At 36.9% G+C, this 27,657-nt stretch overlaps 2 protein-coding genes across 2 annotated transcripts in view; one reads left to right on the forward strand and one right to left on the reverse strand.

Moving 5' to 3' along the window:
• LOC306885127 (protein phosphatase 3 catalytic subunit alpha) overlaps positions 1-27,657 on the forward strand; it is a 180,950-nt gene that overhangs the window by 120,922 nt on the left and 32,371 nt on the right. The window contains exons 6-8 of the mRNA XM_079441472.1: positions 136-275; positions 5,800-5,877; positions 11,478-11,572. Of these exons, the coding sequence (XP_079297598.1) occupies positions 136-275; positions 5,800-5,877; positions 11,478-11,572 (313 nt within the window). The remainder of the gene's footprint in view (positions 1-135; positions 276-5,799; positions 5,878-11,477; positions 11,573-27,657) is intronic.
• On the reverse strand, positions 26,179-27,486 carry LOC306876741 (putative nuclease HARBI1; the record flags this gene model as incomplete). Its single annotated transcript, XM_079428120.1, has 2 exons — positions 26,179-26,211; positions 26,476-27,486. The coding sequence occupies 2 exons, from the start codon at positions 27,484-27,486 to the stop codon at positions 26,179-26,181; spliced, it is 1,044 nt and encodes a 347-aa protein (XP_079284246.1).

Genomic DNA, 27,657 nt, shown 5'->3' on the forward strand with positions numbered 1-27,657 from the left:
ATGTTTCCCAAAAAGCTGTTTTAGCAGTTTTCTAAAATGGTTTAAGTCCTCCTTTTTTTTTTCTTTAAAAAAATAATGATGCTTTACTCTAACATGGTAGTACTCTGTAGTATATAGTGTATTTCTCCTTTCCAGTTAGACAGATTCAAAGAGCCTCCCGCATATGGACCAATGTGTGACTTGCTTTGGTCGGACCCACTGGAGGACTTTGGCAACGAGAAAACCCAGGAACATTTCACACACAACACAGTGAGAGGCTGCTCCTATTTCTACAGGTATCAAAAGCCCATTAAAAAATGAAACCAGAGAACACTTTACATGATTACATTTTTAAGATTAAATATTATGCAGTTCTATACAGAAGAATAAATTGTTAAAAAAAATAATAATAATAAATTATTTGAGCATGAGATAAATGGCCGAATTGACACTTGCCAATAGACTGGCATGTTAGATTAAAAAGATTTGGTATATTAAAGGGGACATCAGATGCCCATTTACCACAAGTTATGATTCTTTTCTTCATGAAAAGTCTATAACATACTTTGGTTAAAATTTCTCAATGGTAGTGAAAAACAACACCCTTTTTACCTTGTCAAAAACAGCTCTGTTCACAGCAACCCATTTCGGTGCCATGTCCCTTTAAATGCTAATGAGCTACCGCTCACCCCGTCCCTCTCCTCAGTGGGGGTGAGCATTTCTCTGAGACTGTAAAAAGCCACAATCATAGCGGAACTTGCTAACTAGCACATTATTAGGAAAGATTATTTGCAAAGATTGATTAAAAAAAAAACTTATACTTACTTCTTCTGCAGTGGCGTATAAAGTATCTGAAAGTAAAAGTACAGATATCTTACCAGAAAATGACTTTGGTAGAAGTTGAAGTCACCGTTTAGAATATTACTTGAGTAAAAGTCTTAAAGCATGTGATATTTATTGTACTTTATTGTAAAGTATTTTTAATCTTAAACATACTTAAGTATTGAAAGTAAAGGTACAAATAAATGCAAAAGGGAAAAGAAGCAAATAAATATCAAAAATGTTCATACACAGCTTGAGTAGCAAGATTGTGTTCAGTTTTAACTCTTCCATTTTGTATTTTTGGGTAAGAATAAGAAGTACTTCATCCAGTACTTAGTGTCTTTCATTCCATCATAAGAAAACATTTCTGGAATCTGCATCTGAAATAGCATTTAGATCAGGGATGGGCAACTTCAGTCCTGGAGGACCACTGTCCTGCAGAGTTTAGCTCCAACCCTAATTAAACACACCTGAACCAGCTAGTCAAGGTCTTCAAGATCAGTAGAAAGCTACAGGCAGGTGTGTTTGATTAGGGTTGGAGCTAAACTCTGCAGGACAGTGGCCCTCCAGGACCGAAGTTGCCCATCCCTGATTTAGATGTATACAGTTCAATGTAGCTCAGAGGGGACATGGATGCATTTAAACTGCTGTTACAGATGCATAAATAGGCCTAATGTTTTGTTTTTAACATAAAACGTTGAATACTGATATCTGAAATAATTTAAAACATGAAAAACATAGTCGAAATGTGACATTAAAACCACCAGTAGGTGACAGCATGTGACTGTTAATGAGTGAGTCATTGAGATTCAACTGATTCATTCAAACAGCTGATTAATTCAGAAACAAAGCATTTGACTGTGTTAATGAGTGAATCACTGAATCATTAGGCGTGTTCAACTTTTAAGCGGCACTGCGCAGAATGGTCAGTGTATTGTCGCGAGTCCGGGCTCTGCAGATCTTCCTTTCTCCACCAGAGGTCACCATCTCCCGTCCTCCCGGATTCCATTCCCCTAACTCCACACACCTGCCGCATATCACACACACCTGTCACAAATTACACTCCCAGCTGTTCCCCATTGTCATGGACTATTTATACACCACACTCCCGCTGCTCTGTCTGTGTTAATTAATTGTAATTTATTGTGTTAGTAGTAGTCACTATTGAAACTCTGGGGATGATGTATCCCGTTCCTTGCTGGCCTTTTTGTTCATTAAAATTCATCCTTACCTGCACTTGGACCCAGACTTTGTCTTTTCACGGCGCTCCTCTCAGTGTTCAGTGACATGTATGACATCAAAGTTCCGCGAGAGCCATTCGAAAGCATAGGACCCGTCGGCTCTCTTATTGCTCTCGCGGTACTTTGATGTCATACACTGACCATTCTGCGCAGTGCCACTTAAAGTTGAACGCGCCTATTTATTCAACCGATTCGTTCAAAAATCCGATTCATTCAATAAGTAAACACCGTCCATTGCTCAGAGACGCAAAACAGAGCTGTGATTTTTGTTTGGAACTATTTTCGTTGGCAAAATTGAGCAAAAACAAGCAATATCATGTCTAAAATGTAAGTCACTTATTGCTTTACTGAACTTCTATAAAATGATTATTAAATGTGTTACAATGCTGATATCTGCAGAAAAACGGCACTCTTTGTGTGATATAGTGAAGTGAAGTGACATACCGCCAAGTATGGTGACCCATACTCGGAATTCGTGCTCTGCATTTAACCCATCCAATGTGCACACACACAGCAGTGAACACACACACACACACACCGTGAACATACACCCGGAGCAGTGGGATTATATAATCCTACAGCAGTAATATAGATTGTTAACTATATTAAATTATATAAATATAAAAAGCATACAGAAGCATTTTTGTCGTCTACAATTTATAATGCCTGGAATCTTGAATTTTAATAGACTAATGAATTTATGTGCGTGCACTCTGTGTGTGATTTGGTGCTATATGACCACTGATTCGTCAAACCTGCTTTCCTGCAGTCCGTTTTCTTCTGACTATTTTGTAGTAAGTGATGAATATGCTTCGGGGAATTTATCGGAGTTAAAGTATACATTTTAATTAAGAAATGTAGTAAAAGTACAAGTAAAAGTTGACTGAAATATAAAAACTGAAGTAAAGTGCAGATACTCCCAAAAATACTTAAGTACTGTAATGAAGTATTATTTATTCGTTACATTACACCACTGTTCTTCTGTAGGTTAAGCTGGATAACAAATGATTGATCACAAACATAAATGCATTTAGGTAGATTGGGGGCGCATTCCCTTCAAAAGCAAAAGTAATCCACTTTGTTTTAAGAGGTTGGGAGTAAATGATGATTGCTATGTTCATTATTACATCCAACAACAAAACACCTCGATCGCCTAGGAACCATTCTTGTCTACACCTGCTCTGGTGTCGAGACAATGGCGGACTGTTTACAGTTCACTCAGGGCGGGTCAATGCTATAGCGGCAGTGTTCGTCAGTAGTTATGGCCTGTGTGATGTCAATTTGCCAAGAATCTGTAAACGGCTTGATCTGAGACAGTGCTTATGATTTGTGAGGATTTAAAAAGAAGTACTGGTGGGTTTTTATCATTATAGGGAGGTTGTGTACACACATTGCCAAAACACATTTATGTTCAGACACCACGTAAAAGTGAATTTGCATATGTTGTCCCCTTTAAAACATTTCCTGCCTCATCTACATCTTCTTCAAACCCTCCATAGAATATAAATAGCATACATGGTTCTATTAACATGCATACTGTAAATGAAGAAAAGGTCATTATGCAGGTGCGTTGTCTTGTTTGATTCGCTAGTGACTGTTACATAAAGATGATTAATGCTCTGTTTGCTTTGCCTCAAAAAGGAGGAAATATCATGCACCTTCTAGGGCTGGAAAAATTAATTTATGTATTGCAAATAGAGAAATGATTCTGCATTGATGGCACTGCATGCTTAAGAAGCAGCCATACTCTGCTTGCTTCCTGTTCCTTAGGCACTTGAAACTAAAGTAATCATTCTTAAATTTCGAAAAGTTTGAAGCGAATTACAAGGGTGTTCAAAGTGGGCTGTGTTTACATTAATTTCATGTCATAAAAACATTCTGAGCAGAGGTGAAATTACATAACTCAACCGAATGCACAAGCACTCTTCAGTGATCTTTTTCATGAGAATTTGAGTGTGCTGTTAAAAACTATATTAGAGTGCCATCTGCTGTTAAATAAAACTAAGGTCAGAATCTATTCCAGAGAGAATCGCCATGCATTCGGAAAATCTCAGACTCGATCCACGAATCGTGATGAATCGATTTATCGTCGCAGCCCTAGCAACTGTCTGCTATAGAATGGCTGCAGAATGAAATGAAATCAGATGATATGAGCTATTTTTGAATAGCCTAGCTAAATGGGACTTGGAAACTTAATTTGACCTTTAGTTGGCGATATAAAAGATGTTGCGTTAAATGCAAGTGAAGAATAGCCAGTTTATCGCTTACAACCCGAATTCCAGAAATGTTGGGATGTTTTTTATTTTTTATTTTAATAAAATGAAAACTAAAAGACTTTCAAATCACATGAGTCAATATTTTATTCACAGTAGAACATAACAAATGTTTAAACAGATAAATTTTACACTTTTATCAACTAAATGAGCTCATTTCAAATTTGATGCCTACTACATGTCTCAAAAAGGTTGGCACGGGGCAAAAAAGGGCTGAAAAAGCAATACATTTTGAAAAGATTCAGCTGGGAGAACTGTATAACTAATTAAGTTAATTGACATCAGGTCTGTAACATGATTAGCTATAAAAGGGATGTCTTATAGAGGCAGAGTCACTCAGAAGTAAAGATGGGCAGAGGCTCTCCAATCTGTGAAAGAGTGCGTAAAAAGATTGTGGAATACTTTAAAAACAACATTCGTCAAGATCAAATTGCAAAGACTTTGCAAATCTCATCATCTACAATGCATAAGATCATGAAAAGATCCAGAGAAACTGGAGAAATCTCTGTGCATAAGGGACAAGGCCGAAGACCTTTGTTGGATGCCTTTGGTCTAGGAAAAAAGCATTACCATAAATCCCGCTACCAATAGTGATTTAATCTAAAGATCGGTTAGCTCATATCACATCAAACCGTGCAAAGTATTATTATTGTTATACTTTATTCTCAAATGATTAATGTTTACAGCATCAATATTGCGTGACTATGAGTATAGTGTGTATTAGCGTGTAGATTTTAATTTCTGTAAAGTCTAATTGTCATACCATTCGAATTTCATATTAAGAAATTATTTTAACCCAAAAAGCAAACTATGCTCCCTTCGAACTGGTTTTCTTTCAAATACAAATCTTGTGTAATCCCAGGCTATCTGTAATCAGAAGCACATTTAAAACTGGAATATAGTTTAATTTCATTCACATGTTTCATAATCCTTTCTGGATTACAATCTGCCATCAAAATGATACATTTAATTATTCTAGCTGCTGTGAGAAAAGGCTATAAATGCAATGCCATGTTGAATTTCCCGCGAAAACCTACCTGTACCACTAAAATTAGAAAACATTATTATAAGATTACCGTTCTGAATCGGGCTAAAGTAAGGCAATATTTTTGAACACTGGCTAGTTATGTACTTGCTCAAATAATGATTTTGGATAATTTTTAACCAAAAAAAGTTATGGACTGCAGAGTTAAAGCATGCCAGTCTTAATTAAGGTCACTCACAAACACAAATAATCAGTATTCATACACATATAATTAAATAAAAGGAAATCAACCATTTTGTTCCCCATTGATGTAATATGTGTACATTCCTGAGACACGTAGGCTACTTTGGCCATCTTTTACATTTCCTTCCTGAGACAGTAGTGAACAGTATCTTGAACATCAAAGTGAAAGTGCAACCCAGAACTAAAACTAGTAACCAAGTTAATTTGCCTTCAAGCCATATATTAAGAAATAATTTTTAACTTCTCATTTTTCTAGTTATCCTGCTGTGTGTGACTTTCTACAACACAACAACTTATTATCTATCATACGAGCCCATGAAGCACAGGATTCTGGGTAAGTCTGACACAAAAGCATGCGTCTTAGATTTTCTTTGTTGTCTGTTTATGTTTCAGTTTCAACACAAACATTGCATTTTGAAATGATCTTTTATAAGATTTGTTTAATTATGGTCCCCGGAATGAGATTATGCTCTGCTACGATAATTGAATAAACTTAATTAACTATTTAGACCACAGCATTAAAGCTTAAAGCATCAAAGCTGAATTTGATGCAAATTGTCCACAATTTTATTTTTAAGTTGTGCTGTGCTTTTTTACGTGAAGAAAATCATTTTAATAATTTATAAAGCATTGCATTATGAATTTTCCAACTGTGAATGGGTCTTTTTGCTTTTGACTTGTTGTCCAATTTTGTTGAGTCAGACTGTTTGAGGTTTCAACTTTCACTAATCATCGTGGAGTCATTGTTTGACAAGGCTGTGCTCTGCCAGTCTCTTGGTCCCTGATTATAGCAGCAGGGTGATAAAAATAAGGGCAACGCCAATAGAAGTTATATTCTGATTAGTATACACTAGATTCAGGGCTACTTGTGCACTAATTGCAGGAAGAGTCCCTCTAGATCAGGGGTCCTCAAATAGTGGACCACGGTCCAAATAAGATCAGAGATATAGGCTCAGCGCTGATGGAATTGACATACCAAACTTTGTATTAGCAGCCTTGCATTGATAATTCATAATTATTACCCTATCACCAGACTGAAAATAGAGCTCATAAGAATATAGCTCTATCTGTCATTGGATCACCAGCTTTCTGACAGATAGGCAGCAACTAGTGAGACTGAGGAAATTCATGTCAAACAGCCGCTCCACCAACACTGGTGCCCCTCAAGGATGTTCTCTCCCCACTGCTCTTCTCCCTATACACCAAGGACTGCACCTCTAAAGACCCCTCTGTCAAGCTCCTAAAGTTTGCAGACGACACCACACTCATCGGCCTCATCCGGGACGGCGACGAGTCTGCTTACAGACAGGAGGTTAAGGAGCTGGCTATCTGGTGCAGTCTAAACAACCTGGAGCTCAACACGCTCAAAACAGTGAAGATGATCTTGGACTTCAGGAGAAACCCCCCTGCACTCTCCCCACTCACCATCATAGACAGCACTGTGACTGCAGTGGTGACATTCAAATTCCTGGGATCCATCATTTCTCAGGACCTGAACTGGGACACTCACATCAACTCCATTGTAAAAAAAAAAAAGCCCAACAAAGGATGTACTTCCTTCGCCAGCTGAGGAAGTTTAACCTGCCACTTCAGTAACTGTCTGATTTGGCTCAGCTACAAAGTCAGGGATCAAAAGACTGCAGAGGACTGCTGAACGGGTTATTGGTGCCCCCCTGCCCACCCTTCAAGAACTGTATACATCCATTCATTCATTCATTTTTTATTTATAAAGCACATTTAAAAACAACCCAGGGTTGACCAAAGTGCTGTACAGAACATAGTCATCAATAAAGGTACAATTTACAATCTCACAAATAGCAAAACAAAGACACTAAGATAATAAATTAAAAACCCACACTAAAAAGATGAGTCTTAAGTTTTAACTTAAATAAAGAAAGCGATGGCACCGTTCGGATTGAAGCCGGTAGGCTATTCCAGAGTTTAGGACCTACTGTCGCAAATGCTCGATCTCCTCGATGTTTCAACCTAGATCTACTAACAGAGAGCAATCCAAGGCTGCCTGATCTGAGTGACCTAGAAGGATTGTGATACTTTAAAATGTCAGACAGATGTGTTGGTGCTAATCCATGTAGTGATTTAAAAACAAAAACAAGAATTTTAAATTCAATTCTCAGTTTTACTGGAAGCCAATGCAAAGAGGTTAAAATGGGTGAAATATGATCAAATTTTCTACTGCCAGTCAGCAACCTAGCTGCAGCATTTTGTACCATTTGAAGACGACTGATAGATGATTGATTTACTCCATAATGGAGCGAGTTGCAGTAATCGAGGCGTGAGGTGACGAATGCATGGATGACTATTTCAAAGTTCTTTAAAGAAAGAACAGGTTTGACTTTTGCAAGACGTCTTAAATGATAAAAACAGGATTTAACCACAGAATTAATTTGTTTGTCAAACTTAAGACCTGAATCTAACAAGACACCTAGATTTTTTGCACAAGGAGTAACATAAGAGTTTAAGTAGCCAAGGTCTAAATCACCAAGGTCATAGGAATCACTTGGACCAAACAGTATAACCTCGGTTTTATTCTCATTTAAGGCTAAGAAATTTTGTGAAAGCCAAATTTTCACTTCATGAAAACAGGCTAGCAAAACCTCTATGGACCTTGAATCATTATGTTTAAAAGGGATGTATAATTGGGTATCATCAGCGTATAGGTGAAATGAAACTCCATATTTGGAAAAGATGGAACCCAATGGCAGTAAGTATAGAGAGAATAAAGTTGGTGCAAGAATAGATCCCTGCGGAACACCACAAGAAAGATGAGCAATTGAGGAAGTGTATTTTCCCATACAAACAGAGAACGTCCTATTAGTTAAAAAAGACCGGATCCAATTCAGAACGGTACCCTGAAAGCCTAAAAGATTTTCCAGACGGGAGATGAGAGTAGAATGATCAACCATGTCAAATGCTGAGCTGAGATCTAAAAGGACCAGAGCAACAGCACTCCCGTTATCTGTAGCCAACATAATGTCATTAGTAACTTTCAGTAAAGCAGATTCAGTACTGTGTAGTTTTCTAAATCCAGATTGAAAATTATCATATAATGAGTTAGAATCCAGAAAAGAGTGTAGTTGAGTGAATACAACCTTTTCCAAGATTTTTGAGATAAAAGGGAGATTCGAGATTGGCCTAAAATTACCGAAGTCAGACACCTCAAGATTTGGTTTCTTCAAAAGAGGAGTTACGGAAGCATGTTTTAGGCAGTCAGGGACCGTGCCAGTACTCAGACACATATTGATAAAAAACAGGAGATCAGGCCCTATAGTATCGACAATTTGCTTAAAAAAGTGAGATGGGATACTGTCATACGGACAAAACGTAGGTTTCAGATGAGTTATAATGTCTTTACAGGTTTGCAGGGAGATAGAACTAAACATGCTCCAAGTAGAAGAGCGCCCGGTTATTTCATGGGAAATATGAAGAGCAGCCGAAGATTGAGGTCTTGACCTTGTTATCTTCTCGACAAAAAAGGCCGCAAAGTTTTCACATAAGGAATCAGACAAATCAGGGAAAACATCAACAGTTGGATTTAAAACCGCGTCAATAGTTTAGAATAAAACTCTTGGTCTATGGTGATTTTCAGAAATAATCCCAGAAAGAAATTTGAATTTTGCAGACTTGACAGCTTTCTGAAAAATAGAAAAGGACTCCCTTAGAATGTCAAAGGACACCTGCAGCCTGTCCTTACGCCATTTGCGTTCAGCTCGTCTACAGTTTCGTCGAAGTGAGCGAATAGAGTCATTGAACCAAGGAGCAGATTTTTTGATAGAGCGCTTAATCTTCAGAGGAGCAATATCATTAACAATATTCAAGCAGGTGTTATTGAAAAGATTAAAATAAGTATTAGTGACAAAATTGTCTACAGACCAATTTGAGGCTGACAAATCCTCAACTGCCTTATAAGCAGTAGCAAAATCCTCGGAAGCCGTAGGGGAAAAATATCGAACCCAGCGGGCAGGAGCAGATGAAGTACTAGATCCACGAGGAAGGGCAGTGGTGAAAGTCAGAGATTTGTGATCAGAGAAGCCTGAGTCTCCAATCTCCATGTCCATAATGGAAAAACCATGGGAGAATATCCAGAGTGAGGAAAAGGGCTCAGAAAATCACTCTGAATCCATCACATCCAAATCATCCCCTTTTTGAACTTTTGCCATCCGGCCAGCACTACAGAGCCCCAATTACCAGGACAGCCAGGCACAAGAACAGTTTCTTTCCCCAGGCACTCCAACTTATGAACAGTTAAATGCCCCCCCTTTATATTTATTTGCTACCACCTCCATCCTAGTACATCCCTGCATCTCCTATTCTATTCTATTCCATTCAATTCTATCATCTATAGCACAACTGTACATTTATGGTTCAAATTATTTTAATTTTTAATTTTTTTGGTGTATTTATATTTACCTATGTGTATTTTTTATTCTCATCTTATTTTTACTGTCTGATGCTGGAATTTGTGCTAAAGGAGCCCCAACCAAGTATTGAGTGCATAAATGAACATACTTTAAAGAACTTGAACTTTTCTGTTTTGCAAATCCTTTTCTTGATTGATCTTAGGAAATATTCTAATATTTTGAGATACTGGATTTTTTACTTTCATGAGCTGTAAACTCTAATCATCATAGTTAAAACAAAAAAAAAGTTTAAAATGTTTTTCTTTACATGTAATGAAAGTTTCACTTTTTGAAATGTTACAAGAAAAAAAATTTACTTTGTCACGATATTCAATTTTTTTTAGGTGCACCTATATATATATATATATATATATATATATATATATATATATATATATATGTATATGTATATGTGTATATATGTATACGTGTGTGTGTGTGTGTGTGTGTATGTTGTAATTATATATTTTTATATATATTTTGTAAGAAGTCTCTTAAATGTATTCTCTTTGGATGGTAATTGTTTCGTATGTGCACATCTGTAAAAATATATTTACATGGCACCTCAGTCATTAAACTCGTGCATTCTGGTGGCGATACATTCACGGTGGAGGAGTGAGTTCTGTGATCCTATGAACCCAGGAATGTGCAGCTCACGTGGTCAGTTGCATTATTTCCTGCTGTAAATAAAATGGCATATGCTTGGAATAATAATACAGAAAGTTATATCCTATTTTTTATTTCATTATTATTAAATCATCTCTCAAATCATGTCCTTAAAAATGTGGAAATTAGCAGAAATAAGTTAATGTATCCTGTGATTTATATAAGACAAAGAAACCTGCTTGGTCTATATTTTTAATGTATATATAATTGTATATAGTGCATATTATAAAATGGTATTGCATACATTTACTGCCATGAATTGGTTCCCTCTTTTAAACTCAGAGGTGTGGATTCGGACAGCAATTAAAATACCACATGACTTTGGTGTTTGTCAAAAAAACTGTAGGTAATTTGGCTGGGGATTTTTACACAGGTGATGGGAGAAAAACCCTGACATTCTGGATTCGGACAGCAATAAAATTACTGACCACAATCTTTTGAATGGTAGTGGCAGTGATGATAGATAAAGGTAATTACACAGCAGCCTATGCAAGTTCAAAACAGTAAAAACACTCAAACAAAGAAAGATCTGACAATGTGTTGAATACATTTTTGCCCAGTGTTTGTCTATCTAAAAATAATTTAAAATTATAATAACTCTTTATTCAGCTGCTCATATGGATATCCTATTTGCTTGCTATAAAAGTGCCTAAAAAAACAGAACTATAGGATGTCTAGGACTAATTTAGGCAATCCAGTGATTTATTTTCTTTTTGAGGTGCTTCTTGAAGCAGGTTCATAAAATAATACAAAACATTTTTAAAAAGTAAGAAGTGTAATTATTATGTTGATGTGTAATCCTGAGAACAGGGATGCTAATGATGATGTGGGTGTTTTTTTCTGCCCAAAGGTATCGCATGTACAGAAAGAGTCAAACTACAGGCTTCCCCTCTCTCATCACTATCTTCTCAGCTCCCAACTACTTGGATGTCTACAATAACAAAGGTATTATGCACATATCTCTTATATTTTATATTACTAATATGTGTTAGCAGACTGTAGGCCAGATCTCCATGTGTGGCCCTGCTGAGCTGCAAAATGGACAGACCCAAGTTAGTCAGCACTTTCAAAGAAAAAGAGAGGGAGGGGATGATTTTGCCAGGCTGCACTTTTGTCCATTTGCAGATAATGAAAAGGCGAAAATGGATTAGCCAGGTCATTGCAGAGTATATTCTTTCACTGAGCAGAACACCCACATAGATATGCAGACCTTGATGTGAATAGGATTTGTATATTGCCAGCTTCTGCGATTTCTTCTCCTTACCTGTAGGTTTGATTTCACAGTCTCATATTATTCTCTAATAGTAGTTTTTTTTTTACAAAATGCTGAACCATTTTGTCCACTTGATAAAGCGAAAAAAGAAAGTAGTATATGTAGAAGTAAATTTGTGAATTGGGTCACACTTTATATTAGGTGGCCTTAACTACTATGTACTTACATCAAAAAATAAGTACAATATTCATATTGTATTGCAAAACACTTCTGCTGCTACTGAGGTGGGATATGGGTAAGGTTAGGACAGGTTAAGTGGCATGGGTGGGTTAAGGTGTAAGGGATGGGTCAACAGTGTAATTATAAATGTAATTACAGAAACTAATTACAGATGTAATTACATATAGGTATTTAAATATAAGTACAATGTAAGAACATGTATGTACGCAATAAGTGCATTGTATCAAATTATTAATTTAAATGTAAGTACATCGTAGTTAAGGCCACTTAATATAAAGTGGGACTGTGAATTGTTGTTTGTAACCCATTTTGCTTTCATAATGTGACATTTTCCTAGAGAAAAGGATACAGAATATTCAGAAAGAAACATTGGCGGTACTTGGTTTTATCCATCAGAAATTGACTGGATTGAGAAAAGTGGGTGTTACATATTAGAAAGTAGTGAGTAGCATACCTTATTTGCTACTGGACTTGTTTGACATTATCAAATAGCCTAAGTTACATCAGCAGAAAAGGAAAGCCATTTCACATGATGAATAAATGTACAAAGGATTTTTTTTTCAACCAAATAACTTTTAGAATGCTCATTCACAAGAGGATCAGGAGTGGAAAAAATGCCTCTTTTTTTGATAAAATTTAATATAATTTTATTCCTGGCTCTTTCTAAGTTGTTTACTGTAGACTCACTAATATTTCACCATCTGATCCTGGTTTAATTAATCCCCTCTTCACTTGTGAATAAAAGTTCACAAAAGGCGCTAAAGATACACTGCTCCATTCCTGGGCTGTTTGGTTTTGTATAACCCTCAGTAATAGTGTCTTTGTTTAGAGAAATGATTTAAGGACTTTTTGACTAGTTATGTGCATATTCTTAATTAAGGATGTTTATTATTCTTTTCTTTTATTTTACATTATATTTATGGGTAGAGATCACTTAGATCAGGGGTTCTCAAAGTCTACATTCAAAGGTCCAAATCTGAATTTTCATCAGTGTCAAAGGTCCGGACCACACTGAGAAAAAAAAAAAAAAAAAAAAGGCAACTTATCACAATCAACTTAAGATAACTCAACTAGCAACCAATAAATTATTTTATCTAATGAATAAAAGTCAGTCTACTGAGTGTTAAAAGATCTGTCAGAGCAACCAAAGATGTTTTTTATCGTTTTTAACAATCCTCTTTCTTTTAGATTTATGTTTATTTTCAAAGCCTACTCTATAATATGGGTAGTATTTGCCTCTTAAATCTAAAGGCAAACATTTATGCTGTCAGACAAATGTATTAAACAAATTGCCAATGAGATGCACTTATACAGTACCTCAGCACACGATTCTCAACCATGGTGAGGTTCAAAATATGAACTCTGATCCACATGACAACTAACTGACAGTGACAACAGCAGCATAAATTAAGCCAGTAAAATTTATTTATTAAATGATAATGTTTTAATAAATAATATCAAATGTTTTCAAGCTGCAATGCATGCTGGGAACTTGTGCAATATTGTTCAATGTAAAATTGTTTGTTTGGATGACTCCGTTTGAAAAGTTGGGAGAACATTTGGATATGTTGTGAACAAATACTTGAGGATCTAAGTAAGGTAAACAAAATAACTTTTGCTAGCGACATGTTTAGAGTATTTTTGTTCAGTTCTCTCTTTCTGAAAGTTGGATTTTTTTTACAATGCGGAACAATTGCTTATTACAAAACTTGTTTTTAATAAACATACATAACATGCATAACAAATAAACATTAATTTTAACTAAGCACCCTTTGCAGTAAAAATACATTAATAACAAGTGCAAAAGTGGCAAAACAATTAATTTGTGTCCGCAATAGAGGTTGACCGATAAGGGGTTTTCTCTAGCCGATTAAGATATTTAGAAATCAGCCGATATATGATACTGATTTTTTGGCTGATATGTTTAGCCGATTTTCTTTCTTTTTTCTTTTTTATCTCATAAATGAGAGTTTGAGTAAATGATTATTGCAGGGTAATAGTAGTAGTAGTAGTAGCCTAATTCATAGTAATAATACATGGCTCAAAACTTAAGTACCTTCTCAAAACGGTTCTGAAGCATGCTTTTTGTTTATGTTTGCTAACAGACACTAGTGTTTCCCACAGACTTTCAAATGCAAATTCATTCTCTGCCAGCAGGAGGCACTGCTTTAGTGGGAGATAAAGCGGTTTCCTCTAACGCCGGTTTCACACTGCAAGCGTAAGCAGGGCGTAAGCAGCGCGTATTTTTTTCGGCGCCCATGTTAACGGATGAGAGCGTTCACACAGCACGCAGGAGCGGCGCGGCAGCGCGTAGCAGGAGCAGAGCAGGAGCGGCAGTGCCGCGATCGTTTCGGCGCCGAGTCTATTTTTGCTGTGCTGCTTACGCTCAATTAAAGTGACAAAGCATTGATTATGGACAAAATACACACGAAAAAGTGAAATTGTTCCCCAGAATGTAAATTAATGACACCTACTATGTTGTAAATAGAGTATAAACTTCAGTAAAAAAAAAAAATACTATATATTACAAAAAACTAAATAAAATAAAGTTTTTGCTCTAATCACTAAAATTTGTTTAAATAATTTATACTGTTATTTCAGCTTAAGTCACTGGTTAATTGTATTAATTATGTTAGCCTATATGTGTTATAACTATATAGTAAGTTGCCGTAAGAACAGGTGTCATGTTGACATCATGATGATGGTACTAGTGCTAATGCAAAGAAGACAATCATGGACGACACTCGTCTAATCGTGCATCAGCACTCGGTGCAGAAAGTAATAACCTTTCTTACTTTTTTGTTTTGAATTTTTAGCATGCCCACGTACGAACAAATTAATAGCTAATTAACTAAATACAATAGACAGAATAAGGTCACACATGCTACATACATCTACGCTGTAGACTACTGTATGTATTTCAGACTTAATTCTCGATAAATTGATCATTAAAAAACGTGTCTATTAAGAAGTTTAAGGTTACTTATTACAGACATTTTTTGGATTTTCTATGTTTTTGATGGGTAATGTATGTAAATTTTCTGTTTATAAGATAGATAAAAACTACAAATGACTTTCTTAGTAATGTTTTTTTTTGTAATGAAATAGGTAATTTATACCATAATTCATATATCAAAATATTAGCATTTAAATTATTCTACACATATATAAAATATGTAAAAGCAGTTACTGTGCAAGGTTAATGACAACCTCAAAAGCACTGTCAATACTACAATGTCATGTTCAGGATAAAGCATTGTGTTGGCCTCAGCCATGTAAATCCAATCAGTACAGTTTCTGAAGTATTACAATCAGTAATGAAACAACACTGATGAAATAAAAACATTTATTTAAAAATGGATACTTTTCACACAATCACACATATATAAGAAATATGAGATGTACGTATACAATTAAATGTTTCAAGTTGAGGAGGAAGGTAGGCTATTCTTCCTTCATCTGTAAACTGCATAGAGTGTACCCAAAGTCTGCGTCTCATCCTTTGTCGTAGTCTTCTTAACAACATATATAGCGCGATTGCCTGTCAACAACTCTCACTACACGCAAACAAAGCATAAAAGAAAATTGAAAACAAACTTATATTTCGTAATTTATAAAAAAATAAGCTTCTTGACACGTTTTCCCTCTTTAATGTATTTTAAATAGAAATAAAACAAAGCTAACTTATTACCCATTATTGAGAAATCTGTACAAAATCCGCGGTTCAGGTGCGCGCTGCAAACGCGGCCGGTGTGAATGCAAAATGGATACGCGCTGCTTCTGCTCTGCTTCCGTCCTGCTTGCGCGCTGCGTACGCCCTGCTTACGCTTGCAGTGTGAAACCGGCGTAACGGCTGTAATCAAATAAGCGCTAGTCTGTGCTCACCATAGACTGTGGTGCTCACAAATGCTACTTTATCAGGCGTTACAAGAAAGACGAAATGAAAATGACATCGAAGCTTTTCTGAAGACGGTCGTTTTTTTTCAAAGATACATTCATATAAAAACACCCGTGCTGCATTTTAATTTTGAAACGTGCAGTGCTCAGTTTATTCAACAAAGTATAAAACTTTTGGAAAATCTATTTGTGGCGATGACTTTTGATATTGTGACGGGCCACCACAAATAACTCAATGTACTCTGCTATAAGAAACATAAATAAATAAAATAAAAAATTACTCATATTAGCTGTGAAATGTCGCCCGATTATGTCAAACGTCATATGCTCACTGGATGTCATGACAACAAATGTCATGAAGGAAAAGTTTCAATATCACACCTTTGCTTTTCGGACCATCTCCAAAAAGACATTTAAAAAACTAAACAAATGATTTACAAGTTTAACATGTATTTATCAAAGTAGGAAATATACAGGTCCTTTTCAAAAAATTAGCATATTGTGATAAAGTTCATTATTTTCTGTAATGTACTGATAAACATTAGACTTTCATATATTTTAGATTCATTACAACACAACTGAAGTAGTTCAAGCCTTTTATTGTTTTAATATTGATGATTTTGGCATACAGCTCATGAAAACCTCAAAATCTCAAAAAATTAGCATATTTCATCCGACCAATAAAAGTTTTTTTAATACAAAAAAAAAAGTCAACCTTCAAATAATTATGTTCAGTTATGCACTCAATACTTGGTCGGGAATCCTTTTGCAGAAATGACTGCTTCAATGCGGCGTGGCATGGAGGCAATCAGCCTGTGGCACTGCTGAGGTGTTATGGAGGCCCAGGATGCTTCGATAGCGGCCTTAAGCTCATCCAGAGTGTTGGGTCTTGCGTCTCTCAACTTTCTCTTCACAATATCCCACAGATTCTCTATGGGGTTCAGGTCAGGAGAGTTGGCAGGCCAATTGAGCACAGTAATACCATGGTCAGTAAACCATTTACCAGTGGTTTTGGCACTGTGAGCAGGTGCCAGGTCGTGCTGAAAAATGAAATCTTCATCTCCATAAAGCTTTTCAGCAGATGGAAGCATGAAGTGCTCCAAAATCTCCTGATAGCTAGCTGCATTGACCCTGCCCTTGATAAAACACAGTGGACCAACACCAGCATCTCTGACTGTGGGTACTTGACACTGGACTTCAGGCATTTTGGCATTTCCCTCTCCCCAGTCTTCCTCCAGACTCTGGCACCTTGATTTCCGAATGACATGCAAAATTTGCTTTCATCCGAAAAAAGTACTTTGGACCACTGAGCAACAGTCCAGTGCTGCTTCTCTGTAGCCCAGGTCAGGCGCTTCTGCCGCTGTTTCTGGTTCAAAAGTGGCTTGACCTGGGGAATGTGGCACCTGTAGCCCATTTCCTGCACACGCCTGTACACGGTGGCTCTGGATGTTTCTACTCCAGACTCAGTCCACTGCTTCCGCAGGTCCCCCAAGGTCTGGAATCGGTCCTTCTCCACAATCTTCCTCAGGGTCCGGTCACCTCTTCTCGTTGTGCTGCGTTTTCTGCCACACTTTTTCCTTCCCACAGACTTCCCACTGAGGTGCCTTGATACAGCACTCTGGGAACAGCCTATTCGTTCAGAAATTTCTTTCTGTGTCTTACCCTCTTGCTTGAGGGTGTCAATGATGGCCTTCTGGACAGCAGTCAGGTCGGCAGTCTTACCCATGATTGCGGTTTTGAGTAATGAACCAGGCTGGGAGTTTTTAAAAGCCTCAGGAATCTTTTGCAGGTGTTTAGAGTTAATTAGTTGATTCAGATGATTAGGTTAATAGCTCGTTTAGAGAACCTTTTCATGATATGCTAATTTTTTGAGATAGGAATTTTGGGTTTTCATGAGCTGTATGCCAAAATCATCAATATTAAAACAATAAAAGGCTTGAACTACTTCAGTTGTGTTGTAATGAATCTAAAATATATGAAAGTCTAATGTTTATCAGTACATTACAGAAAATAATGAACTTTATCACAATATGCTAATTTTTTGAAAAGGACCTGTAATTAGTGCTCTTGAAATACGAAATGGAGGCGAGTCCGGATCGAATTCCCTCTGGGTCCACAACCGTCACAGAGTCCGGACTTTGAGAAGCACTGACTTAGATCATTTTGTTATAAGGTTCATGGTTTGACTACACATACACTACTGTTAACAAGTTTGGAGTTGTCACTTATGCTCTTATCACTTGCGCTGTAACATCTGCTTATGATCCTTAATGGTCGTTGGGACTTTGTCTTAAAAGACCCCTTTTAGCCTTTTGACGTTTGCATATAATTCACAGACCTGGCCCCACATTCGACCATTATATGGGTGCTACATTGCCAATGGTTGCCCCTTTCGAGGGGAGTCCGAGCTTTTGGCAGTTTTAAGTCCAGTAACTTTGTCGATTCACTTCGGACCAATCAACCCGTGGCTGGAATCGATTCCTCACTGTTATTTTCGATTCTTTGTTTTTTAATACCAACACCGTGTCTAACATATTCGCATCTTACCGTGCCACACAGTGAGAAACTCTCTACACCGGGCGTGACAAATCGACTGTTGCAAATCCATTTGTCCTTCCTATTAGTCGTATTGCGAGAGTGCTGCTTGGTCATAAATAGAACGAGGCACTTTTCTCTATGGAACATAATCAAAAAACACTCTGTTTACATGGACAACAATACTCCGATATGAACCTGATTAGCCTAAAACAATACTCTGATTAAGAAACTACCATGTAAACAGTGATTTCTAATTACCTTAATCTGGCTAAAGTCATAATAGAAGTAAACGCAAAATGAATTAAGACGTGGATTATTCCTATTTTAGTCGCATTATCGGACTGCATTACAGACATGTAGGCTACATACCTTAATCTAACTATTAACGTTGTTAATACGACGACGAAGTGACTCGTAGTTTTTGTATAATTTGAAAATGAAACAGCCAAAACTATTTATAGTACCATAACGAAGACAAACTGTATGTTGATAATTCTGGAAGAAACGTTGGACTGCATGGCACGGAGACGTAATGATGCGTGCCATTAATCGATCTGTAACACGTAAAACGGGAACATGAACGGAATAATCTGAAAGCAACTCATGTATGTAATCACCTTAATCAGAATATTGTCTTATTCAGAATAAGGTCAATAATTAGATTACTGCTGCCCCTGTAAACGTAGTCACTGATAGCGTCAGTCTCTATACTGTACGTGGTTGTTTTTTAAAAAGCAGTGTAAGAAATCAGATTTATTATTCTTGTCCTAAACTACAAGGAGGAAGATCAAACCCCGCCCAGCAACCGATTCTAAAGATTTAATTGGGTCAGTCATTGCGCTGATTATGGAAGCCCGTTTCCGGCAATGAATAAAAAATAAAACAAGGTAAGGCCGTGTTCACACTTGGCGTCTTTTTCGAAGCTGCCGGCGTCTGTTTTACATTATAATCCTATGGAGTAAACCATGTTTTCAAAAAAGTCCTGAGCGCTTTTTAAAACGCCACCGCCGGCGTCTTTTTCTGCAGCTCAGAGCGTTTTTTCGAGTTGAAAAAATTTCAACTTTTCTGAAAAAAACGCCCTACGTCAAGCGCCTTTTTGACAGCTGACCAATGACAAGCGAGTAGCGAGATCTGTCGTTTCCATAACAACAAGAAGAAAAATGGAGAAGGTGCCGGTAGATAGACTGCTCATACTAGTTTCGGAGCACAAGGAGCTGTATGATATGAGCACAAAACTCTATCATAATATTGGTTCCTTCCCCGTATAATGTCGTGCACCCACAAACGTCGTTGTGAATCGACATTTTCTTGTCAAAGCCAACTTTTTACTCTTTCTTGACATTTCTGCAGTACACAGCGCTAGGCTACTGTTACAGCTGTTGCTATGACAACAAAAGACGCTCTCAGCTGCTATTTGTAACAGACGCTGCCAGCTTTGTTTTTCATTAAAAAAAACGCTCTTGTCAACTTTTTCTAGTCAAAAAAGACGCCAAGTGTGAACACGGCCTAATTGCGACTTTTTATCTCGCAATTCTGACTTTATAACTCACAATTCTGACTTTATAACTCGCAATTCTAAGATATAAACTCGCAATTCTGACTTTATAACTCGCAATTCTGACTTTTTTTCTCAGAATTCTGACTTTTTTTCTCGCAATTCTGACTTTTTTTCTCACAATTGCGAGTTTATATCTCACAACTCTGACTTTCTCGCACCATAGCAAACCACTCTCCGTGTAAGGCTTTGCAGTACTTTGTTCAGTTTACTATAGATGAACTATTGAACTAGATGAATGTTGCGTCCGAATATGATTTTTGAACAAACATAAAAATGACTCATTCTTCTTTATTTCTGTGTTTTGCGCTCGCGGTTGGACAGTACCATTACTGCCGGGCTTTCAGACACAACATTCTTCATTTCTTTATAGTTCTGAGTTTGAGGCAGCTTCTATCACGTTATTTTAATAACAGCTGTCAAGTAAAGCGCGTATTATTGTAACACGAGAGTGGATATATATGAATGCACGCAGGTGGATTTCCTTCACTCTCCATAAAGCCCGCTTTCATCTCTATGTTCTTGCTATAGAATTATCTTATCTCCTGTATTTAATGTTGTAAGATATCGACCAAGCAAGACATCCCCAATGAAAATTATAAATAAATTAAGGATTCATTAATTTGAAATAAGTTTTTTTTTTATTATTATTATTATTATTTAGTCAATTATATATGAAGAGTTCATATGCAAAAGCTTAAATGCCATCTGAAATTTTCTTCTAAAATTAGCATTTTTCTCAGGTACAGGTTCTTTTCATTGTCATTAAAGTAAAATAACTGAATATAAACGAAAAATACTAATTTTAGAAGAAAATTTCAGATGGCATTTAAGCTTTTTTTGCATATGAACTCTTCATATATAATTGACCAAATAATAATAATAAAATTAATGAATCCTTAATTTATTTATAATTTTCATTGGGGATGCCTTGCTTGGTCGATATCTTACAACATTAAATACAGGAGATAAGATAATTCTATAGCAAGAACATAGAGATGAAAGCGGGCTTTATGGAGAGTGAAGGAAATCCACCTGCGTGCATTTATATATATCCACTCTCGTGTTACAATAATACGCGCTTTACTTGACAGCTGTTATTAAAATAACGTGATAGAAGCTGCCTCAAACTCAGAACTATAAAGAAATGAAGAATGTTGTGTCTGAAAGCCCGGCAGTAATGGTACTGTCCAACCGCGAGCGCAAAACACAGAAATAAAGAAGAATGAGTCATTTTTATGTTTGTTCAAAAATCATATTCGGACGCAACATTCATCTAGTTCAATAGTTCATCTATAGTAAACTGAACAAAGTACTGCAAAGCCTTACACGGAGAGTGGTTTGCTATGGTGCGAGAAAGTCAGAGTTGTGAGATATAAACTCGCAATTGTGAGAAAAAAAGTCAGAATTCTGAGAAAAAAAGTCAGAATTGCGAGTTATAAAGTCAGAATTGCGAGTTTATATCTCAGAATTGCGAGTTTATATCTCAGAATTGCGAGTTATAAAGTCAGAATTGCGAGATAAAAAGTCGCAATTACCTTGTTTTATTTTTTATTCATTGGCGGAAACGGGCTTCCATAGCTGATTGCTACACAATGCTGAACTAATCATCCTACCTAAACCACTCTGTGTTACGACTGGATCCATTTATTTAGTCTGAACTTTATTTCTTTACAGGTGACATGATTGTGTTGACAAATGAAATCGGCTACAGGCTGCGGTTTGTGTAAAAAAATAATTTAAAAAAATCTTAAAGAGGAGTCGATTCCGCCTAATGGAATCGACTCTCAATTCCCAACGCCTCGGAATCGAGGAATCGATTCTTTTTGGAATCGAGTCCCAGCCCTAGTGACTGCTGCTCACATAACGAGGTCACTTCAACGTTCCGGTTTTGTTACATGCTCTATGAGCAATGTATTGGGGAGGAAATTATATTTCGTGGCCAGAGAAATAATTTTCCTTAGTCAATAGACGATTAAAACTGTCCGTACTGCGGACGAACAAATCATCTTATTGTACTATTAATGCTATAATTCCTGAAGATGAATATATAATTGATAACAACCCGTTATGATTAATTGTTCATTTCACTTTGAGCTAATTTGATACAATGGCCACAAGATAATATTATTACAATTTTAAATATTTAAATTATATTTTATTATATTTTTATTTTATTATATTTTAGTAATTTATTCCTGTGATGGCAAAGCTGCATTTTCAGCAGCCATTACACCAGTCTTCAGAGTAACATAATCTTTAGCAAATCTTTCTTTCTGCTGATTTGCTGCAGAACAGAAGTATCATCTCTTATTATCTATGTTGAAACCAGCTGCTTAACATTTTTGGGGTTTAAATACACATAAGGCAAGGGCTAACAAGACATAGTGTATTGTAATTAATTGTAATTAGCATCCAAGCAATTAAGAAATAATCAGTAAAAGACTACAAAGGGACTACAAAAACAAACACAGGAAACAAAAACCACAACTTGAACATAAAAGTGGCTAACCGAGACTTGTAATAGAACTTGCATTTTATTGTTCTTTTGTTGGTTTTGATTGCTTCCATTGTCCTCATTTGTAAGTTGCGTTGGATAAAAGCATCTGCTAAATGACTAAATGTAAAAGTCCAGACAGGAACTTATAACAGCATTTGATCTGCCGCAATCCATCAAGTTAGCCAGGGAAGAAGCCTACTTCAAAATGTTTAAAATAAATTACATATATATTGCAAAATAATCACGAAATTGCATTGTTTAGTCATACTATTCGACTGGTAGTCATGTTAGCACCTATTCAAAATCAAAAAATCAAAACTGTATTCCGTTTGTTTTGTGAGTGTAGGGTGCCTGAAAAATGGGTGTCTATTAGGTCAGTAAACTTTTGAAATACATGTGACTTGAGGCTGAGCTCTAATTGGCTTGTTTCAGATTGTCCTCGGGGCACAGAGCGCTGCACCCCAGACCCTCCACTTTTGATCTTAGAGAATCAATATTGTTTTTATATATTTTGGCCTCATGTAATTGGAACATTCTCGACTATCAAATAGGAACAATATATCTTCTGTGATGACGTTTTTGACAAGCCACCACTGGAACAACCTGATGATTTGAAGGTATGTTGATCTTATATGACATAATTAATGTGGAGCTTAAATTAAGTCCACATTTCCCTTTAAATCTCATCATGAAAGAAACCTGATCATGTGGAATTAATATATATGACCACCCATATATGACATGACATATAGCTGTCTGTAGATTTCATTAGGATTGGAAATCTTTCAGTGAGTGTATACTCACCGGCCACTTTATTAGGTAGCCTGTACCTTGCTAGTTAGTACCAAGTTGGACTCCCTTTTGCCTTCAGCACTGCTTTAATTCTTCATGGCATAGACTCAACAAGGTGCTGGAAACATTCCTCTGAGATTTTGGTTCATTCTGACATGATAGCACCAACAACCATGCCACATTCACAGTCACTTAAATCACCTTTGAACTAGTCTTAAAGCATTCAGTTGCTGCCATGTAATTGGCTGATTAGGTGTTTGCGCTAACAATCAGTTCAACAGGTGTACCTATTTGGTTCTTTTCAGGCTACATCCACATGAAGCTAGAGCTTTCCCTATCCGATCTTTTCTCTTTTTTCCTCATTTCAAGAAATATCTGCGCAGCGAAACCATTAAACAACACAAAACAATGTAGCATTCATGCCAGACCAGTATGTGGCACTGTAATTCTGCCACAGAGATAAAAACGGACAATGCGCATAAACCTTGCGCGCCGTAAACAAATGAACATGGAACAATGCATTTATTAATCTGTATTAATGTTAGTTAATAAAAAGACAATCGTTCAGTATTTGTTCATGTTGTTGTTATGTGACGTAGAGGTGTCTGATTAGGGATGAGATGTAGGGTGATGACATCATCATTTCACAAAATATACAGATTGGCTGTATACACGAAAACGCAAGGGTGTCGTTTTCAGATTTATCCACTCTGGGACCCGCGTCTTGCATCATCAACCCGGAACTAAAGTTCGATTCAGTTCGATTTTCAGTTCGAAGAATCGAACATCACTAAAAAGTCAATCATAAGCTTTTTCCATTATTAATACATATAAGTGGCGGACTGGCCATCTGGAGCACCGGGAGTTTTCCTGGTGGGCCGCTGTACAATGTGAAATCATATAAAATCATTCTAATATTATAGTTTTGCTGCCTAATTATTATGAGTAATCATTTGTGATCAATTAACCTGTAACTAATGGTTTTCATTATTATCAATACTGAAAACTGTTTTCACTTAATATTTTTGTGGAAACTGTGATACTTCAGATTTTTCATGATTATTTAATGAATACAAATTTAAAGAACAGCATTTATTTGAAATGTAACTAATTAATTTGTAATAAGTATAAATAACTTTACTGTCACTTAAATCAATTTAATGCAACCTTGTTGAATAAAAGTATATGTTTTTAATATAACCCTGACTAAATAGTAATGTTTCACATTTTCCATTAAAATATGAAGCAGCATAACTGTTTTCAACATTGATGATAATCAGAAATGTTTCTTGAGCAGACAATCAGCATTAGGGCTGTGCAATTAAATCGAATTCGATTATCATGTGCATCTCGTCAGTAAAGCCGGTTCAGTGATTAGCAGTAAATCGCCATCACCTGCTTTCAAATGGAGCGGGAATTACTACACAGAGCTGTAGTTCACCGACAAGATAGGCAATATCACGTTCATAATCGCAGAAAAATCGCCTTCGATTATGAGCACGAAATTGCCTAGCTTGTCAGTGAATTACGTTTCTGTGTAGTAATTCCTGCTCCATTTGAAAGCAGGTGATGGCGATTAACTAAAGAAACCGGTTTTACTGACTAGATGCGCATGATAATCGAATTCGATTAATTGCACTGCCCTAATCAGCATATTAGAATAATTTCTAAAGGACCAATAGATAGGCACCATAAAAAACAGTCCACATTCTGCACTACATTCCAAGTCTTTTAAGCAGAGCATTGTGGACTGATATTCTATTTATAACGTTAGTGATATTAAACTGTCTCTCTAAAAAAAGATGTGTAAAAAATTTCAAAATTATTTACTATTTTACAATTATAATGTAAAAAGTGCCAGTCATTCATTGTTACTGATAATAATTTCAATAATAAAAAAAAAAAAAAAAAAAAAAAAAAAAATATATATATATATATATATATATATATATATATGTATATATATGTATATGTATATGTATATATTTATTTCTGAATTGTGTTATATGTTAGCTGGTGGGTTTATGGTGTGGTGTGTTGCAGACCGGGTGTGGTGAGCCGCTCTGTGCCAGAAAGTCCAGGGCCACTTTTTAGCCCCAGTCTGCCCCTGGTGCATATAATTTAGCCTACAAACCCAAAACTTTGATAAATCATTGAGACCGATTCATAAACAGAATGGGTTTCACTATTATAAAAGTGTTTTAGAAGGTAGAGCAGGGATGGGCAACTTCGGTCCTGGAGGGCCACTGTCCTGCAGAGTTTAGCTCCAACCCTAATCAAACACACCTGCCTGTAGCTTTCTACTGATCTTGAAGACCTTGACTAGCTGGTTCAGGTGTGTTTGATTAGGGTTGGAGCTAAACTCTGCAGGACAGTGGCCCTCCAGGACCGAAGTTGCCCATCCCTGATGTAGAGGGACATCTAGTGGTAGTGCATGTTTAATTTTCGAGATGGTCCTCACTGCAGAACACAAGATCCAGGCCCCGGTTTTTCAAAACTAATCCACTAGGATTTTGGATAACGGATTGGATCAAATCTTGAAAATGGGTAATCGGATTAGATCACGTAATCCGATCTTGGTTTTGATCCGGATCAAACCTTTAGTTTGGGTTTTTCAGAACTTTTTTGTAGGATTTGGATCACTTTGATCCAAAAAATCTGGATTAAACTGATCCTATCAGAAGGGTGGATTCAGCGTGGATTTCATGCCCAAAATGTAATGAAAACTTTAAAAATTTATCAAATAATACTATATTTGGATCATGCAGTATCTTACAAGATATCCTATTTATTCATAAGGTTTTAATTTTATTTGTTCATCCGTCAGGCTTCAGCCTTTCAGTATAGGCCTACAGCAAAGTAGAAAGAGTTTGGCCTCATAAAATAATCCCCCAAACAGCTGTCAAAATTGACCAAAAACAATACATTTTATTCTGTCACTAATTGATATATATATTCATCACAATCGAAAATATTTTTGTTTTTAGAATATTTATTAGTGATGCATGCAATGATGACAGAATAACCAAAAAAATGCAAAGAATGACAATCACTGATTTTTGAAATCCAAAACAAATCCAAATAGTGTCGTAACTATAGAAATAGTGTCTAACTATTGCGTCCCTTGTTGCACGTCCTGTTTGCTCGTTCTGGCAGAATGCAGGAGGTTGGTTAGGGTCTCCAAGGGGCTCAGGTGCATCATTGTCAGCACAAAGAGGGACATTGCGCTTAGTAGCGATGTTGTGCAGGACAATACAGGCAAGGGTTATGTTGCATGCTTTCTGTGGTTCCGCTCTCAGGTAGTTAAGGCATGCAAAGCGCCTCTTAAGAACTCCATTTAAACGCTCAATTGCACATCTTGCTCTGCAATGAGCAGTGTTGAAGCGTGCCTGCGCCGGTGTATTTGCTGTTAGAAAAGGAGTCATCAGCCATGGTAGGAGTGGGTAGGCACGGTCTCCTAATATTATGCCATCCGGTCTGTTGGTTTGGCGGTCTCTATATAGAGCGCTCCCCCTCAGGATGCGTGCATCATGGACAGACCCAGGCCACTTGACAACGCAGTTGGTGATGATGAGGTCAGCATCACACACAAGTTGGACATTGATGCTGTGCCTCCCCTTTCTGTTTATAAACTCCCATTCATTCTCACGAGGTGCTTGTATATGCACATGTGTGCAGTCGATTGCTCCAATAGTATTGGGCATATTCCCCAAAAGAAAAAAGCTGCGCTTGGCCTGGGCAATCTGGTTGTCCTTTGGAAAAGAAACAAATTCATTGACCAGGCTGGCCAGTGCGATTGACACATCTCTCACCACATCACACACAGCTGATTTCACCACTCCCATATAGTCACCAACAACTTGATGGAAAGTCCCACATGCATAAAATCGGAGAGCAATGAGGATCTGGTCTTCCACAGACAGACCGTGACTCCTTTGGGTTCTGTGTTGAAGTTTTGGCCTGAGAAGGTTCACAAGGTACTCTATATCAGCCTTCCCAAAGCGAAACCGGACATACAGCTCCTCAGTGGTGTATTGCTCCAGTGGCTTGGTACGTTCAACATACACCCTTTGACGGTATCCTCTCCTGGCAAAGTGGTGGTGGCGGTGGACAACACCTGCCATTTCACTGTCTCTCTGTGAATCCTCTGAGAAAGGCTGATTTATATGGCTGTGTAGTTGGTCTTTTCAAACACACCTATTACAACTGATTAGTTTTGGCTTGTGTTCAATTGAGGCAATTGGAGCCAAGGCCTATAATTGATGAACAATGTTCACTATAGTAAAGCAACGGAA

The sequence above is a fragment of the Barbus barbus genome (assembly GCF_936440315.1).
Source record: "Barbus barbus genome assembly, chromosome: 2".
NCBI lineage: Eukaryota > Metazoa > Chordata > Actinopteri > Cypriniformes > Cyprinidae > Barbus > Barbus barbus.